The 20116-nt window shown below is 43.9% G+C and overlaps 1 protein-coding gene across 1 annotated transcript in view; it reads left to right on the forward strand.

Annotated features, from left to right (window-relative positions):
- The first annotated feature begins 4676 nt into the window (after positions 1-4676).
- The window catches only part of EMB140 (EMBRYO DEFECTIVE 140), a 76646-nt gene continuing 61206 nt past the window's right edge, over positions 4677-20116 (forward strand). Inside the window, exon 1 of the mRNA XM_086800013.1 lies at positions 4677-4907. Within this exon, the coding sequence (XP_086656139.1) occupies positions 4719-4907 (189 nt within the window). The 5' untranslated portion in view covers positions 4677-4718. The remainder of the gene's footprint in view (positions 4908-20116) is intronic.

Below are 20116 nucleotides of genomic sequence, written 5' to 3' on the forward strand. Positions count from 1 at the left end.
AATCAAATATTTAGTACACATGTGCTCGACTAGATAATCTCGTCCAATGTCCACCTTGGTTGTTCCAAACTCATGATCTATACTCAACATAGTCCACAATGTTAGATCACAATTCTAATAGATGGAAATCATTCACTACCATGCTTCACACACGAGCCATGCATCACACATAATTAATTGGGTTCACTCCCATGATAAAATATTCTAAAAAATCTCAATCCCGTGATAGTCCTCTTGTTTAAGAAAGACAACTATCCTCGGTTGTAACTATCAGCACACACGAGTGATTAAACACATTAATCGTTCCCACATTAGATTCACTCACAATGTCATTATTTATTTAAGTGGTTTCACTCTCACATAACCTTTACATGCGTCACACATGTCTTAAGCACAATCAAACTTGTACATTGGATTCACTCACAACCAACTAGGGTCACCCTCATCAAGAATTAATTTAAAAGAGTTGATTGGATTCACTCACAATCAAACTCACACATTTCTTACATGTGTCACACATGTCGCAGTTGGTTGGATTCACTCATAAACCAAATTAATCACACTTAGGTCACCCAAGGTATTCTTTTCACTTATTGGATCACCCAATAATAAATAAATTACCGTAACATTCCCTCTTATTTGGGTTGCAACCTGACCTTAGTTGCATGTTTAATTAGCGAGTGAAGAGAGTCAGAATATAATATCCGTCACAGATAAAATCCCTCTCAACACTAGATTGTGATAAGTTATCTGTCACAAATAAATATCACTTAGATTATCTGTCACCCCACGGACATCAAAAGAGTATCTTTCACATACACCAATACGAGTATCTTTCACATACACTAACACAAGTATCTCTCACAGACATTTGGTTAACCTTATTTGAAATAGAAAAGAGAATAATTTGAAGAAAGTGTATTAAATGAGGTGTTAAAGTTTAAAGGTTGAATGTGAAATAACAATAAGTTACATACACTCTTCGGTGATCAATCGAAAAACATATGTGCATCATTGTTAGTTCACTCAAGTCTTGATAGTGAATGGTCTAATATGTATTTTCTTCTACGTATAGAAAGTACATATCAATCATTAAACTATCTTGATCAATATATTTAAATTTTGGCTATAGTTTTTTTTAAATTTTATATTGAATAATGCATAAGTATGAGTTTTAGGCTTACCTCTCTAGTGGTAAGTATGAGTTTTAGGCTTACCTCTCTAGTACCCTCTTGCTTAGGTTGGTCCCCTTTATCTTTGTCTTCAATCACGTTCATGACCACAACTTGATTCTTTTTCTTTTTCTGGACACTCATATGTATAATGCCCTTCTTTGTTGTACCTATAGCATGTAATCACATGAGATTTTTGATCTCCATTATTGGTCTTCTTTGCAATCTCAATTTTTTTCCCATTCACTTGTGGACCATTGTTTTTCTCTGCTTTATCTTTGTGTTGAAACTTCTCAAAATGTGTAGATCAAGAAAACTGAGGAATATGAGAATCTGTCACTGTAGTGTCCCTCAAAAATCCATTTTTCTTCTCGCAGTTTGTTGCTAGAGAGATGGCATTGCTAAGAGAATGAGGATGAAACATGTTCACCTTTGATCTAATAACTGGCTTAAGACCTGGTGTGAACTTTCTCCTTTGCTCTTTTTTCACGCACTTTCTCTATAGCTTGAAGTTGCAATAAAGTTTGCCAAAATCTGTCAATATATGCTGATATGTTCTCCTTTTCGCGCTGTCTAAAAATATCCCATTGATGTATGGCTTTACTCTTATATGACGAAGGTAAATTCTTTTTGATCAGCTTCTGGAATTCTTTCCATGACTTTGGTTTGCGTTTGCCCTGTCTAATAACATTCCACCAAAGAGCTGCACTGCCTACCAAATGATTAGTAGCACATTTAACCTTATCCTTCTCAAAAAAAAATTTTCTAGAAAAATAATAATAAAGCTGGCTCAACCATGCGACTATAACATGTGCATTCTTTTTGCCATCATAATCTTGAAAAGTAAAAGCCTTTCTGCTAATATTGTGTCCCTTTTCAGACTCTTGAGCTTTGAGAGTAGCTCACACAGTCCTTTGGATAGAGTCCTCCTTATAATCCAAAGAATCAGATTCGGAATATGCAAATCTTTGCTTCTTGCGAGTAAATTTTCGTTCAAAATCTTCTCTTTGCCTCTTCTCACTCGAGAACTGAGTTTGAAGTGCGTTTACTTGATCTTGGATAGTAGGCGGTTGTGGATAGATTGCCATTGTAGAAAAAAAAAGCAAGTAAAATAATATGGAAATGCAAAAAAATAAAATAGAAAAGGTAGTAAGCTTATCCGACTCCTGTGTATTTTGAAAGAAGTCTTGTTGAAGCACTCGAAGTCAATGGCATCCAACGAACAACAAGAATAATAACCAATGTTGTCTTGATGTTAACAATTCATAGAAAAGCCTGGAACACTTGTTTTTGTACCAAAATTCACAAATTGGAAAGTTTTGGACGAAGGAAAATTTATGGCATGGAAACTCCCTCTATCTCCATCTTTGACCAAGGAAAATTTAAAATTTTGAAGCTCTCTGTTATTGGTGCAGAATCTAAAATTTCAGCAAAAAGCGGATTTTGTAGCCTTTATTTCACTTGGGAAAGCATGGTTTTGAAGCTTGAATTTTGGAAAGGTTGAAAGGTTAGTGGTAAAGCTTTAAAAAGAAGCTATTTATTATAGCTTATAGCTTGGGTAGGTAGCCAAAGCTTAACCTAGGCTTATTTAAGCTTAAGATAAGTCTTAACTTAAGCATAAATAAGCGTAAAACTTCCTGTGAGGCTACTTAAAAAAAACACGGATTTGCAGATACTTGTGAGTCCTCCAATATACAAATTGAGTAGATAGAGAGGTTAGCAATTCTAAAAATAATCCAGTAATCTCCTCAATGAGCTGATTCTATCCATAAAGATGGATTATGGAGAGGATTAGAATTGATGAAGGTGGTTTTGGGAGACATAGGGTGGTTTTTCTCCAAAAAAGTGGTTTTATGCATAAAGGTGGCTTTAGTCCTCAACCCTTGATCCAAATCTTGATCCTAAAAATTTCCCATAAACCTTTGAATCTTTGCCCAAAGGTCTTCCACACCTTACCCTTGCTGCAGATTATCCTCTTCTCGTGTAAGTATTTTGAATTTGTTGAAAAGCCTTCAATATTGCTCCAAGCCAATAACCTTTGAGTAAAAATCAAATTTTTGATTTTTCTTCAACTCTTCATTACCCAAATTTAATACCTGAATTTTCTGTGCTCAGATACCACTGTTACAAGACCATGGTACATGGAAATTAGAATATTTCACAAATTGAATAATAGAATAAATCAACCATCATCATCATAGCATAAAACAAAAACATAAAAATCAAAGAACACAAGATTGGGTGCAACCTCCCCTCCTATGTGTGTACACGCGGTATTTAAATCATATTCATAAATTTAGCCCTTGGAGCCATAAATAGCATAGCTTTTTCAGAATTGGGCTTTTTACAAAATTGAACCTTAGTCCAATGCTTTTAAAGCGTCTCATCAAAAAATAAACATTGCCCAACATATGTATAATGGGCCAAATCATACAAAATCAAATATTTAGCACACATGTACTCGGCTAGATAATCTTGTCCAATGTCCACCCTAGTTGTTTCGAACTCATGATCTATACTCAACATAGTCCACAATGTTATATCACAATTACTTTGGAATCAATCACAAAAATAATTCTAACAAATGGAAATCATTCACTACCATGCTTCACACATGAACCATGCATCACACATAATTAATTGGATTCACTCCCATGATAAAATATTCTAAAAAATCTCACTCCCGTGATATTCAGCGTGTCATCTTTTGCTATTTGGATGCATGCTACAACATGAACTTCCCTGTGACTTTTTCTAGACGTTAACTCAATAACGATGAATGCAAATACACTACAACTGAGAGAGAGGATTAAGCCATGGTGTATATAATAAAGAAGTACATAGTAGCTAAAAACCTAGGCATGGTATGGTGTATACAACTCTTATCCTAAGAATTCACCACCAAGTTTGTGTTGAAATTAATCTTCTAGAACGTTGCGACGACTTTTCGATCACCTTTCAATACATAACACCTTTTATTCTCTAGAGATTCGCTTGGTTCAATTAGCAAGAAGATGAGACTTGATAAAAGTCTCCTTCTAAATTCCCTCCATTTAGTAAGTTATAACCAACATATGCGACAAACATTTTAGTATAGATATCTATCCAGCTTAGAGCCAGAATTGTGTTGTTAAGGAAACTCAACAAGTCCTCATCAGTACTAGAAAGAAAGTTCGTGAAATTAAGGCTAAGAAAGAGAGGCGAAATACAAACTTTTGGATGCTCTAGAGGAGAAAGCTAATCAAGGAGACAACATAGTGCATCAAAAGTGAGAAAAACTTTTAAATAAGAAGAAACTATTGAGGTTAGAAACCTTAAATTATATTGTGGTGGACTCAATAGACCTACTAAATCTACTTATGCTGTCCTTAAAAAAATTTGCTAAGGACCTTATTTCTCCATTGAGAAGTTGAATTTAAATGATATAAGCTGAACAAGAATAATTTTTTTTCACTTAATTATTTCTTTTCAATAATAAAATTCCTATCAATTAACATGAAAATCTCACGCGGATTGAAGTTTTAGAAATAAGTTGCGAGCAAAAGGATGGAGGAAGACATGGAGCAGGTGGAGCAACGAGACGAGAGGACAGATTCGTCTGATGACGGCGGCGGCGACAACAGCAGCAGTTCGGAGGAGGAGGATCTGCTTTCCGACGGAGACGACGACGCTCTTGTACGGAAGATGGAGGCCGCCATAGCTCAGAATCCTTACAGCTTCCAAGATCACGTTGAGGTGCCCCTTATTTCCTGCCATAGAATCCTTACACGTGATGGCCAGCTCTGATTCTCTATATTTTCCTCTCTCTCTCTCTCTCTCTCTCTCTCTCTCTCCCCCTATTTTTGGCATATTTTTTTCTTTTTTTATTGTATGCATGCATGCATGCTTACACGAAGCATCTAATGTACATGTGCATAAATATATGCATACACACTTAAACGTACATGCCCACGCCTATTGAGACATCCTTGTGTCCATATGTAGGTACGTCTATGCATCCAGAGTATTCATGTACATACCTATCATTATGTACGTATAAGTTTATTCATGCATATGTCAACACAATGTATTTACGTGTTCGAATGCATCCTTTATTGCATATATGCATAATATACAGACATGCTCAGGTGCAAATACATAGACACAAATAAATAAAGATGCATGTACACACATGCACAAATCATATTTACATGTACATACATACCCGAAGGCGAATGCACATATGGAATATCCACACTTTCACCAAAATGCTTGTATTTTGCATCACAGTGGGATAATGGTAGGGCACACTAGAGCCACAAGTTGGCACCTCAAGGTAAACCCTAGGAATAATTATGGCTTCGTTGATTTCAACCTCAGTTATGATTGGTGAAAATTACTTGCAGGGTTTCTTTCATTAAGTCTGGTCACATTTATGGTTCTTTTTGTCATGAAACTCCAGTAGGTGCTTCAAGTCAGGAGAGTGAGTGACTGGTTGGCATAGAAACTTGATTTACCACAGGATGGTGCCTCATAAATGCCAGGATTGAGTTTATCCTGTTAGCAAACCCAACCATATCCAGCATCCCTCCAGCAGTGGATGCATGTGACATGCAGCGTAGTGCGTAAGAATGAACATTGTCCAAAACATTTTTGCTTGTGGAGGAGCACAAATTTAATCTGCCGATGAGCACAGGCAAGCTTGACAAGTGATAGGGACAGCTGCTTGTAGAGCTGCTTGGCGACTGGTAAAAAGGGGTTTGTTGAGAAGAAACTGTGTTGACCTGACTGAGCAACCACCAAGTTGGGCTTATAAGTGACCTCCCTCAGCCTTCTATATAGGAGGATGTCTGGTTATTGGTTCAAAGGGGGGGGCAGGGGGGGGGGGGGGGGGGACTGATAGTCCGCTTGGAGCCTGCCAGTAGCTGTTCTTTAGTTGGGCCTTTAAATAGCCACCCTCATGAGGGGCACACACTCACGAGACACAACATCCTACACTTGATGCACTTTGGAAATTTTTCCCCCAAAGGACTTTGTTCTTTGGCAAAGTTTGCAAAGATTCATTGGAAGGACCAAAAACAGAGTATACAAATGCACATTTCAAAACTGTGATGTTCTGTAAGCAAATTGCCTCTTTTGTACTCCGCTTTTCTTTTGCCCATGCATGCTTTTTGATCTGAAGCTCAACATGCTTATGACCTGTTGCACATTGCACAATGCTGCGAAGTAAAGAGTTTGATGGTGTACATGGAAAAATCTTGTTTTTTACATGATTGATTGCATGTGTGAACGTGTACGGGTAGAAATATCAGACCATGGGATTAAGGCCTAGTGAGGGGTGGATTTCAAAGACATGAACCTTAGAATCCAGATGGATGCATGTACCATTAGGACTTAAATAGGTGTAAGTAAATTTGTATTGTATGCCTTGTAATTATACAATATCATAGTTTTGACACACCTCACCTGTAGTGCTGCCATGTCACCACTACAGTAGAACACTCATGCACGTGTTTTCCTAGGGTGTCATGCGGACATAATTGGACAAGAAGTACACCCACATTTACTTTTTGAGGCCAGGATGTGGACCCGAGTGTCAGGGCTCCTAGTTTCGGGCTTTCGAGTGAGCCAGTTTTTTCTTTGGAAGACGTGTAATTCATAGGTTCCATGGATAGGATATTTATCCATTGCATAGTGCATGTTCACGCATAGCTGCATGCTTGAAACTATTTTTGCGTGACATGTTTTCGTGTGAATGCCTCCTATGATGTGTCTTGTTCAACGGGCAGGGGATGCTCGCTTGTGGACCGTGTGTGTGTCTATATGTAGACAAGGTTTTGTGGCATGTGAACAAGTGGTAAGTATTAGTTTCTAACCTTTTATAGTTTTGCAAAGGTTTTATAACCTAATGTGTTCGCATCTCATTAAAAACCGAGATGCCCAACCTATTCTTTGCCGGGGGTCCAACTTATAGCTATTGTGTCCTTAAGCCTTAATCCAATTGTGTAGCTCATTGAATGAGCCCATTTTGCCCCCCTTAAACAAAGGGGATTTGCCACATGTGATTACACCCTTGGACCCCATTTGTGACAGACTCCATGTATCTCTCTCCCTCCATCTATGGGTGCCGTTCTTGAAGAACCTACTAATGTCGAAGCACTCCATCTAATTTAACTCCTCCGCTGTTGTCTTTTGTGAGTATTGGAAGTTTACAGGTGTATTCTTTGATGACATTCTTGTCTTCGTGAAGAATGAAGAACATCATAGAGTTTATTTGGCCATTGTTTTTCAGGAACTCCATAATCATAAGCTTGACATTAATGCTAAGAAAATTCTTATTGACAGAGATTCACTATCTTGGACACATTGTGTCAAAAGATGGAGTGTGGATGGATCCGGCAAAGATTGAGGCTATTAGAAATTGGCCAAAGCTGATCACTGTGCATTAAGTACGAAGCTTTCTTGGACTATGCTCGTATTATTGGCGGTTCATAAGGCATTTTGCTTGGATTGCTTTGCCATTACATGAGTTGACAAAGAAGAGAGCTATATCCAAATGGACAAGTGTTGAGAAAGATGCATTTTGTCAACTCAAGGAAGCAGTAATGTGTGGTTCAGTGTTGATTATTTTGGACTTGGAGAAGTCATTTAGTGTGGAGTGTGATGCAAATGATGATTGCATAGGTTTCCTCCTAAATGAGGAGGGACATTTTGGGGCTTATGAGAGCCGTTGTTTGCATGATGCCGATCTTTCTTTGAGTATCTATGAGAAAGAGTTAATGGCTGTAATTCATGCCTTAACCATATGTAAACACTATCTTCTTGGGAGTCAAGACGGGTCACCAAAGATTGCGGTACTTTCTCACGTAGACTAAACTTTCAGAGAAGCATATGAGGATGACAAACTTTCGTTCTATGTTTCATTTTCAGACCATGCACACTCTAAGAAAGAAGAATGTAGTGGCAGATGCCTTGTCCAGAAGGCCATATGTGGCTGAAGTATTTATTGCCTTACATGGAGACTTGTCTACCATGTATGATTTGTACCATATAGATGCTGATTTTGAGTATTTATGGGTGGATTTGATGGGTGGTCATGCTCATGTCTCTTATGCGATCAAAGAGGGGTATCTCATGAAGGATAATTGTCTCTGTGTTGTGTTGTAACTCCCTTGGAAAGCACGGGTCGGCATGCAACAATTCTTGACCATCAACATGATGAAACATTTATAAATAGCACCATAGCCATAAAATATATCCACAATGATGAAAATGAAAATTGTGCACATCACTCCATGTTATGGAGAAATCTGACCTTGAGGTCTGTGAACACTTGTACATATAAATACTCCAGCAAATACGAACTGTATTGAGGGGGGGGGGGGGGGGGGGGGCGGCCCTTTCTGGCCCTAGTGATGATGTCAAGTGTTCTTTGTCATTTTCAGTTTTAATGTTGCTAATAATGTCCATTGTTTGTATTAGTTAAGTGAACTAAAAATGTGTATTTTATCATCCGATTTGTAGGCCTCCTGTAGGGAGGGGTTACAGGTGGCAGCAAGTACTGTAGGCGGGTACAAATGCAGCAACAGCCGGTAGATGAAGCTAGTGGTGGGTATAGAGCTGCTTCAGGCCTGCCTGGTTGATGGTGGGTATAGGATAGCAACTGGCGGGTATAAGGGCAGCCACCACAGGCGGGGCAAGGGCAGCAACAAGGGAGTTTAGGGGTGGCCACCACAGGTGGGTGCAAGTGAAACTCGCGGTGGGTGCCCAGGGGACTAGGGCCTTTGACACACTTGTTGATACCATCAATGCATATTAAAACACTTAAACCTGGCCACAGCCTTAACACATATCCATCATCACTTTGCATAAAACATAAAAGCTGGACAAAACATCCACAAATGCTGAAAATGGAGCTTGCACACGTGACACTGCATAGAGGCCGGAATGGGCCGACCTTCCCCCCCCCCCCTTGGAGTATTTTATTACCCAAGGAGAATAATATCATGTACAAGCTTTGAGGGCCTTACTCTCCCCACGGGAGATGCCGGATTATCCATATACAAATGCCATAACACAGCCCAACACGAGGCAACCAAGCCGGAACATAGGTTGTAGAAATGCCGAGCCAACAATATAATCCATATACCTCCGTGTGGGTACTGATTCTTCCCCAAAAACCACGGGTCTTCATGCAATAGAGTTGGTACAGCAAGTACCACTCTCCATTCAGCCGGTACAGCAGGTACCATGGTTGGTACAGTCGGTACAGTGGCTGGTACAGCAGGTATGGTGGTTGGTACAGCCGGTATGGTGGCTGGTACAGCAAGTACAAATGCTGGTACAGCAGGTACAGTGGTTGGTACAGCAAGTACAGTGGCTAGTATAGCCGGTACGGTGGCTGGTACAGCAGGTACAGCAAGTACAAATGTTGGTACAACAAGTACAATGGCTAGAAATCATAATAAATGATTGAATACCCTTGCCTTCAGTATTTCTTCGCGATGGAAGCCTCCAAAACAGTCCCCAACAGCCGGTATTCTTCATGGGCAGCCTTCAAGAGAGAGAGAAAGAGAGTAGCCATCATTAGGGCAGCCTGTAACGGTGGTAGAGGCTAGTGTGCAGCAAGAGAGCCTCCATTAATGAAGAGAGAGGGCTCCAATTTATAGATTTGGGCCTCCCATGAGCTAAAATGGCAAGAGAAGGCTACAATGACAAGTGGAGAGCCACACAATAGCTGAAGTGACAAGTGTGAGGCCACTTGTCTCACTTTGATCCACTTTCTAACAAGTGTCAGGCCACTTGTCTCACTTTGGTCCACTTTCTTGCCACATGTCCCAATCTAAGAGATGGGTCCTTCCATAAACTTTATCTCTAAAAATATCCCAACTGGTAGACATTCTGTTTCATAGGCACTTTGCCAACTCTTGGTATCTCCTCAATTCCAGATGTAATGACGCGAACAGAATTTCCATCGGAGTCGGGCCAAAAATAGCAACTCTCCTAAATTTTAGGAGTGTGGTCCTTTGTATTCTAGGATAATCCCCCATTCCCAAAGCTTGTACTTTCCAAATATTTAAACATCCTGGAGTCCACCAGACCCCTTTCAGACTGGGAAATGTCTAGGCTGGTGACAGCAAGGACAGTAATAGGCGAGTTCAAGGACAGTAGCCAATCGGGGGGTATAGAGGTAGCAGCCAGGCGGGTGGTGAAAAACCATTCCCACCTCTCAATACCATAGTTGCCTTCTTTCCATCAACCATCCCCCTTGCCACCGTCCATGTACTGGAGGGGAATGTTTCCCATGCAATTCCTAGTCTAAAATATTAAGCCTTAATCAAAGGTTAATTCTTGGGCAGCCACATTGAAAGGTGTCCAGCCATTATTTTAAATATGTGTGAACACCCAACCTTATAAATACCAAGGTTTACACTACGTTAAAGTTTATAGATTTGACATTTGAAAAAGGCCAAAAAGGCAATACTTACCACCTGTTCACACGCCACACCAACTCGCCAGCAAACAGCACACCCACGGTACATTGGGAGCATCCCCGTCCAGTGTACTGGCACATCATAGCATATCATAGCAGGCAAACACATGAAAACAAGCCATGCGAAAACAAGTTTATGCATGCAAACATGAATGCACGTGCACATGTAATGGACGAAATCTCCCTTTCATGAAACTTGTTCAAGAATTTATTGTCGGGCACAAAACTGGCGCGACAGAAATGTGAAGTTCTGGTTTTTCTACGGAGTGATAGTCCCATAGGCAAAACACAAATCTTGGCATGGGCCTTCCTATGGAGTGACAATCCCATAGACAAAGCTCGGCACAAGTCCTACCATGGAGTGACAGTCCCATGGATAAGATGCAATCCTAGTTATACACGGGTGGCAGCAAACAGGCTCCCGTTCATATGGCACAATAGTGGTCACACACAGGTGGCACAAAACTGGTTCCCATCCATGTGACACAAGATGATTGACTCTTTCACATTGGACACTGGCCTGGCCACATGTGAACATGGTACAAATCTGGCCGCTCGATGGAGTGACAGTCCCATAGAAATGGCTCCAGAAATGGAGATGGACCAAATGGTGACATCCCCCCTAGCTTCTAAACAGTTGATCTCAACTGAAAAGCCTCAAGATATGCCTGCAAAAGCTGCGGGTAATCAGTAAAATAATCCTCGTCTACCCGCTTTGCATCAATGGGCAAGTAGTTCTTAAATTTCACAAGGTATCTCCTAGAAAGCTTTCCATGTGGTAGCTTTCTTTTCTTGTGAAATACAATTTGCTCTGGCTGGAGGATCTCCTCAAGCTTATCAATCTTGGGCGGATCTTCTATGATAGGCTCTTCCGAAACTGGCCCCACATACTTCCGCAAAAGACTCACATGAAAGGCATTGTGAATCTTCCAATGACTGGGTAAGGCAAGCCTGTAGGACACTTTGAATCACTTTGAAAGGTCCATAATATTGAGTAGAAAGCTTGGGATATGATCCCTCTCATCTTTTCAATCACTTTGAAGAGTCCATAATATTGAGTAGAAAGCTTGGGATATGATTCCCCTTATATTGGCCTCTTTTGAAGCCTAGCTTTCTCAAATTTCAACAATACCCAATCACCTTCCTTGACTTGCATGTCCCTTCTATGCTTGTTGGCAGCCCTCTTATGCTTGTTTTGAGAATGTGCAATGGCTGTCCGGACCTGAGCAAAGGCGACATCTAAATCATGCACATACTCATTAGCTGCAACAATCTCATCCTTTGTACAAAGGATGGGTGGCAAGATCACTCTGCCATAAATAATCTCAAACGGAGCCTTTCCCGTGGAGGCATGTACTGTCACCATTTGGTCGACCATTTGGTCCATCTCCAGTTTTGTATCTCGTTCACTTGAGGCCAGGCCGGTGTCTCATGTGAAGAGGACAGTATTTTTGCTTGACATGGACGGGAGCCAGACTGGTGCCACCCGTGTGTTAGCAGGAAGGTGTCGTATGGACGGGAGCCAGACTGGTGCCACCCGTGTATGACCTGGACTGTGTTCTATCCATGGGATTGTCACGCCATGGAAGAACCAGTATTCGTGCCGTGTCTTGCCTATGGGACTGTCACTCCATAGGGAGGCTCGTGCCTGCAACTGTGTCTTACCTATGGGACTGTCACTCCATAGGAAGACCAGGATTTATGTTTTATGTCGTGCCATTTTTGTGCCCGACAGATATTTTGTACTTGTTCCATGAACGGGAGATATGTCCATGATACTATTTGCACATGCACTCATGTTTTGCATGTTTGAAACTGTTTTCGCATGACTTGTATTTTTGTGTTTGCGTGTTTGACGTGTCACTTACTGAGCGGGGACGCCTGCCAGTGAGTCGTGAAGTTTGCTCTGTCTTCTGACGAGTTTTGTTGCATGTGAACAGGTGGTAAGTGTATTGCACATGTTGGTTTAATACTTTATTTTCTAACCTTTTGTTTTATAAGGTTGTATGTTCACATACACTTAAAAGTGGGCACCCACATAGGGGCCAAGGTGGGGAGCCATACTTAACCTTTGTGTGTGTGGGGGTGGGTGCATGGTCACCTACCCACACCACCATGAAGCTGGCCGCCCACAACATGGGGAGCCAGCCAACTCTAATCGTTTGCTCCACTCCAACCTTTACAAAAAGGAGCCACCACCTCTATCGTAGAAAAAAAAAGCGGCGATCATCTCCTCCGCTTCAGGCTGTGCGCTTCAACCCTCAGGCTGCTCCTTCTCATGGCTCTCAGGCGGCTGCAACTCCATAGGCGGCTGTGTGCTTTCCCATACAGGTGGCACAGGCTGCGCCTTCAGCAGAGGCGGCTGCCATCTTCAGCAGGCTGCGCTGCCTACTCAGCAGGCGGCTGCCACCTCCAGAAGGCTACGCTTTTGCTCCTATCAGGCTGCAGCCAGGCGCCTCCATTTCAGACGGCGTTTCCGCACACAGGCAGCGGCTGAGCCCTACACACAGGCGGCGGTGATTGTTCTGCACAGGCTGCACTGCCTCTTTTACAGGCAACTGTGTGCCATCATCAGCAGGCTACATAGGCTGCGCTGCCTCCTCCAGTAGGTGGTTGTCCCCTCCAGCAGACGGCTGCCTCTTCTCCACTGCAGCTAGGGGATCACACAGGCTGCTCCTCCACTGTGTGTACTTCTCCTACTCAGCAGGCGACGGCTGTACCTTGCATACAAGCGGCTCCTGCTTATTCTCCCTCAGGCGGCTGTACCTTCTGTACGTGGCTTCTGTTCCTTCAGTTGGCGGCTGTGCTCCTACAGCCAGGCGACTCTTCCACACAGAAGGTGGCTGTGTCCTGCACAGCGGGTGGTGGTTCTCCTTTATAGGCGGTTGTGCCTCCTCTACATAGGCGGCATCTCCTTTCTTCAGGAGGCTATACTTTTCCCCAGGCAGCTATTCCTCTCGACATGCTGCTGCACCTTGGTGTCCCTCTCAAGTAGCTACACACAGACACCTTGGGTATTGGTCTTCCATCAGCAATCTACAAGTAAGTGAATTTCAGATTTAAGTAAAGAACTTTGTGGTAAATCTGATAAGGGATTCTCTCTACGGCTAACACCCGTTTGGTGCCGGGTAGTCCAAGCTTTTGGAGAACCGCGGTCCAAAGGTGTTGAGATCGGGAGAGCAAGGCGTTAGTATGGGAGCGCCTGTTTGTGCGTGGTCCTGGAACACCAGTGGGGCGGTCTCCGCGGAGTCCAGTGAAGGCACAGGCCCGTAGAGATTGGACCACTCAAGTGGTCGCTCTACTTCGAACGTCGACTTCGAGCCTCTTGTTTGGTACTGTATTCATTTGTACATGGACATCATCTGGTTCTTTGAACTCATGGAGCATTGTATTTGTTAAATACTCCCAATAATATATCATATATTGAGGGGGGGGGTCGGCCCGTTCCGGCCCCAGTGCTGGTGTCCATCTATTTCATTTCAAATTTCAGTTGTTATTAAGTTGTCCATTTCAAATTGTGATTTTAAGTTGTGCTATTACGCGTGTGGGTGTCCAACGGATTCTATTCCCACTTGACGGGATCGGTTTCATTGGTATCAGAGCCAAGTTGTTTCCCTCTTCTTAGTGGGGAAACGAACCTGTGTATTGGACACCCCGCTTCTAGCACACTTAACACAATGGACAGCCAAGCCAACCCTTTGGAAGTGCCTAATTCAAGGGGCCTATCAAGTGCTTCGCGTGGTTCTAATGCTTTACAGGGAAGGCACAAGCTCCTTGAGAGGGTGAATGATAGTGATTCAAGGGGACAACTGTCTCAAGGAAAGACAGTCATACAAGAAGAAGAGCCTGATGCAATGGTAAACGTGACTTTTGAGTCCATGGCATGGGAAGTGGGCAAGAAGCCAAGGGAGTTGGCACTTTTCTACCTCCTCCGCAAAGGTGACATCAAAGAGGGGGACGATGGAGAGCTGAAATTCAGAAATGCACCTCGCTTGAAGCATGGAGATCCCGCATCTCAAAGGTTGAGGTCTTTTATGCAAAAGGAAGAGGTGACAGTCACTTCTTGTCATGCATCTTCTCCACAAGGCACAAAGCCTGACAGGTATATGTATGCTAGTGCTCATGGAGGGCATGATGGTCACATGCATTCACGACATGTATTCCATGGTAGGGGTGACAGGTCTGCCACTAAAAGAGCTTTGCCTACTGAGTTGTCTCATGGAGAGACATTGCCTTATGCAAGAAAGTCACATGCATCTGATTCTCAGGTTCGTGGAGCACATGCCACCGTGCTTCATGAAACTTCCATGATGGCCCATGGAGCCCATGTAGATAGGGCTGCCCTGTTGGATAAGGGGAAAAGAAGAGAGGACCATGAGCCTCATGCCAGAAAGTTCAAGAAGAACATGTTTGGCTTGACTCCTGAGCAAAGGGAGCAATATGCGAAAGAACGGGAAATGTTTTGCATGTGGAAGCAAAGAGCATATGTTTCAGCAATGCCCCAAACGTAAGCAAGATGCAAGAGGACAAGCAGTCTAAGCTTGATATGCATGCAGTTCTCGATATGCAGGGTAGTGTTGATCATGCTGGCAAAGAGGGATATTCCATCCCTATTGTATCTCACATCCGTATTAATAAAGCAATAAAGAAGAATTTGGTAGCAGATGCATTGTTCAAGAGGCTATATGTGGCTGTAGTTTCAGTGGTCTCTCATGGGGACTTATCTGCCATGCGAAATTTATATCATTTGGATGCTGATTTTTGCTATATATGGACTGATTTGATGGCTGGTCACACTCATCCCTCTTAAGTTCAAAGAGGGCTATCTCATGAACGAAAATTGCCTATGTGTGGTGAAGGACATTGAGACTTATGTGCGTGCATGTGTCACCTGCCAGAAGATGAAATTTGATAGGCAGAAGCCTCCAGGTTTGCTACAACCATTGCCTATTATTCCCTCGCAGCATGGGAAAACATTGCTATCAGCCTATCACCTGCAAACGGATGGTCAAAGTGAGGCTGCAAATTCAGCCGTATTGGATTTGTTCGAGTGTTATGTCACCCAGAGCAGATTGTCTTTCACAAGGAGAGAAGGCTACTTGCAGGAAAGCTTTCCAGGAGATACCTCGTGAAGCTCAAAATTTTTTTTTTTGCCTATTGATGCAAAGTGGGTAAATGAGGACAATTTTTTGTTGAGTACCCACAGTTGTTGCAGGCATATCTTGAGGCTTTTCAGTTGAGGACAACTCTTTAGAAGCCCGGGGGGATGTCACCAATTGGCCGACCATTTGGTCCATCTCCAGTTTTGTGTCTCGTTCACTTGAGGCCAGGCCGGTGTCTCATGTGAAGAGGCCAGTATTTTTGCTTGACATGGACGGGAGCCAGATTGGTGCCACCCGTTAGCAAGAAGGTGTCGTATGGACGGGAGCCAGACTGGTGCCACCCGTGTATGACCTGGACTGTGTTCTATCCATGGGATTGTCACGCCATGGAAGAACCAGTATTCGTGCCGTGTCTTGCCTATGGGACTGTCGAGGCTCGTCCTGGAACTGTGTCTTACCTATGGGACTGTCACTCCATAGGAAGACTAGGATTTATGTTTTACGTCGTGCCATTTTTGTGCCCGAGAGATATTTTGTACTTGTTCCATGAATGGGAGATATGTCCATGATACTATTTGCACATGCACTCATGTTTTGCATGTTTGAAACTGTTTTCGCATGACTTGTATTTTTGTGTTTGCGTGTTTGACGTGTCACTTACTGAGCGGGGACGCCTGCCAGTGAGTCGTGAAGTTTGCTCTGTCTTCTGACGAGCTTTGTTGCATGTGAACAGGTGGTAAGTGTATTGCACATGTTGGTTTAATACTTTATTTTCTAACCTTTTGTTTTATAAGGTTGTATGTTCACATACACTTAAAAGTGGGCACCCACATAGGGGCCAAGGTGGGGAGCCACACTTAACCTTTGTGTGTGTGGGGGTGGGTGCATGGTCACCTACCCACACCACCATGAAGCTGGCCGCCCACATGCAAACATGGGGAGCCAGCCAACTCTAATCGTTTGCTCCACTCCAACCTTTACAAAAAGGAGCCACCACCTCTATCGTAGAAAAAAAAAGCGGCGATCATCTCCTTCGCTTCAGGCTGTGCGCTTCAACCCTCAGGCTGCTCCTTCTAGTGGCTCTCAGGCGGCTGCAACTCCATAGGCGGCTGTGTGCTTTCCCATACAGGTGGCACAGGCTGCGCCTTCAGCAGAGGCGGCTGCCATCTTCAGCAGGCTGCGCTGCCTACTCAGCAGGCGGCTGCCACCTCCAGCAGGCTACGCTTCTGCTCCTATCAGGCTGCAGCCAGGCGCCTCCATTTCAGATGGCGTTTCCGCACACAGGCAGCGGCTGAGCCCTACACACAGGCGGCGGTGATTGTTCTGCACAAGCTGCACTGCCTCTTTTACAGGCAACTGTGTGCCATCATCAGCAGGCTACATAGGCTGCGCTGCCTCCTCCAGTAGGTGGTTGTCCCCTCCAGCAGACGGCTGCCTCTTCTCCACTGCAGCTAGGGGATCACACAGGCTGCTCCTCCACTGTGTGTACTTCTCCTACTCAGCAGGCGACGGCTGTACCTTGCATACAAGCGGCTCCTGCTTATTCTCCCTCAGGCGGCTGTACCTTCTGTACGTGGCTTCTGTTCCTTCAGTTGGCGGCTGTGCTCCTACAGCCAGGCGACTCTTCCACACAGAAGGTGGCTGTGTCCTGCACAGCGGGTGGTGGTTCTCCTTTATAGGCGGTTGTGCCTCCTCTACATAGGCGGCATCTCCTTTCTTCAGGAGGCTATACTTTTCCCCAGGCAGCTATTCCTCTCGACATGCTGCTGCACCTTGGTGTCCCTCTCAAGTAGCTGCACACAGACACCTTGGGTATTGGTCTTCCATCAGCAATCTACAAGTAAGTGAATTTCAGATTTAAGTAAAGAACTTTGTGGTAAATCTGATAAGGGATTCTCTCTACGGCTAACACCCGTTTGGTGCCGGGTAGTCCAAGCTTTTGGAGAACCGCGGTCCAAAGGTGTTGAGATCGGGAGAGCAAGGCGTTAGTATGGGAGCGCCTGTTTGTGCGTGGTCCTGGAACACCAGTGGGGCGGTCTCCGCGGAGTCCAGTGAAGGCACAGGCCCGTAGAGATTGGACCACTCAAGTGGTCGCTCTACTTCGAACGTCGACTTCGAGCCTCTTGTTTGGTACTGTATTCATTTGTACATGGACATCATCTGGTTCTTTGAACTCATGGAGCATTGTATTTGTTAAATACTCCCAATAATATATCATATATTGAGGGGGGGGGGGGGGGGGTTCGGCCCGTTCCGGCCCCAGTGCTGGTGTCCATCTATTTCATTTCAAATTTCAATTGTTATTAAGTTGTCCATTTCAAATTGTGATTTTAAGTTGTGCTATTACGCGTGTGGGTGTCCAACGGATTCTATTCCCACTTGACGGGATCGGTTTCATTGGTATCAGAGCCAAGTTGTTTCCCTCTTCTTAGTGGGGAAACGAACCTGTGTATTGGACACCCCGCTTCTAGCACACTTAACACAATGGACAGCCAAGCCAACCCTTTGGAAGTGCCTAATTCAAGGGGCCTATCAAGTGCTTCACGTGGTTCTAATGCTTTACAGGGAAGGCACAAGCCCCTTGAGAGGGTGAATGATAGTGATTCAAGGGGACAACTGTCTCAAGGAAAGACAGTCATTCAAGAAGAAGAGCCTGATGCAATGGTAAACGTGACTTTTGAGTCCATGGCATGGGAAGTGGGCAAGAAGCCAAGGGAGTTGGCACTTTTCTACCTCCTCCGCAAAGGTGACATCAAAGAGGGGGACGATGGAGAGCTGAAATTCAGAAATCCACCTCGCTTGAAGCATGGAGATCCCGCATCTCAAAGGTTGAGGTCTTTTATGCAAAAGGAAGAGGTGACAGTCACTTCTTGTCATGCATCTTCTCCACAAGGCACAAAGCCTGACAGGTATATGTATGCTAGCCCTCATGGAGGGCATGATGGTCACATGCATTCACGACATGTATTCCATGGTAGGGGTGACACGTCTGCCACTAAAAGAGCTTTGCCTACTGAGTTGTCTCATGGAGAGACATTGCCTTATGCAAGAAAGTCACATGCATTTGATTCTCAGGTTCGTGGAGCACATGCCACCGTGCTTCATGAAACTTCCATGATGGCCCATGGAGCCCATGTAGATAGGGCTGCCTCGTTGGATACGGGGAAAAGAAGAGAGGACCATGAGCCTCATGCCAGAAAGTTCAAGAAGAACATGTTTGGCTTGACTCCTGAGCAAAGGGAGCAATATGCGAAAGAACGGGAAATGTTTTGCATGTGGAAGCAAAGAGCATATGTTTCGGCAATGCCCCAAACGTAAGCAAGATGCAAGAGGACAAGCAGTCTAAGCTTGATATGCACGCAGTTCTCGATATGCAGGGTAGTGTTGATCATGCTGGCAAAGAGGGATATTCCATCCCTATTGTATCTCACATCCGTATTAATAAAGCAATAAAGAAGAATTTGGTAGCAGATGCATTGTTCAGGAGGCCATATGTGGCTGTAGTTTCAGTGGTCTCTCATGGGGACTTATCTGCCATGCGAAATTTATATCATTTGGATGCTGATTTTTGCTATATATGGACTGATTTGATGGCTGGTCACACTCATCCCTCTTCAGTGCAAAGAGGGCTATCTCATGAACGAAAATTGCCTGTGTGTGGTGAAGGACATTGAGACTTATGTGCATGCATGTGTCACCTGCCAGAAGATGAAATTTGATAGGCAGAAGCCTCCAGGTTTGCTACAACCATTGCCTATTATTCCCTCGCAGCATGGGAAAACATTGCTATCAGCCTATCACCTGCAAACGGATGGTCAAAGTGAGGCTGCAAATTCAGCCGTATTGGATTTGTTCGAGTGTTATGTCACCCAGAGCAGATTGTCTTTCACAAGGAGAGAAGGCTACTTGCAGGAAAGCTTTCCAGGAGATACCTCGTGAAGCTCAAAATTTTTTTTTTTGCCTATTGATGCAAAGTGGGTAAATGAGGACAATTTTTTGTTGACTACCCACAGTTGTTGCAGGCATATCTTGAGGCTTTTCAGTTGAGGACAACTCTTTAGAAGCCCGGGGGGATGTCACCAATTGGCCGACCATTTGGTCCATCTCCAGTTTTGTGTCTCGTTCACTTGAGGCCAGGCCGGTGTCTCATGTGAAGAGGCCAGTATTTTTGCTTGACATGGACGGGAGCCAGATTGGTGCCACCCGTGTTAGCAGGAAGGTGTCGTATGGACGGGAGCCAGATTGGTGCCACCCGTGTATGACCTGGACTGTGTTCTATCCATGGGATTGTCACGCCATGGAAGAACCAGTATTTGTGCCGTGTCTTGCGTATGGGACTGTCGAGGCTCGTCCTGGAACTGTGTCTTACC

The sequence above is a fragment of the Cibotium barometz genome, chromosome 7 (genome assembly GCF_041138505.1).
Source record: "Cibotium barometz isolate CiBa-2024 chromosome 7, ASM4113850v1, whole genome shotgun sequence".
Lineage (NCBI taxonomy): Eukaryota > Viridiplantae > Streptophyta > Polypodiopsida > Cyatheales > Cibotiaceae > Cibotium > Cibotium barometz.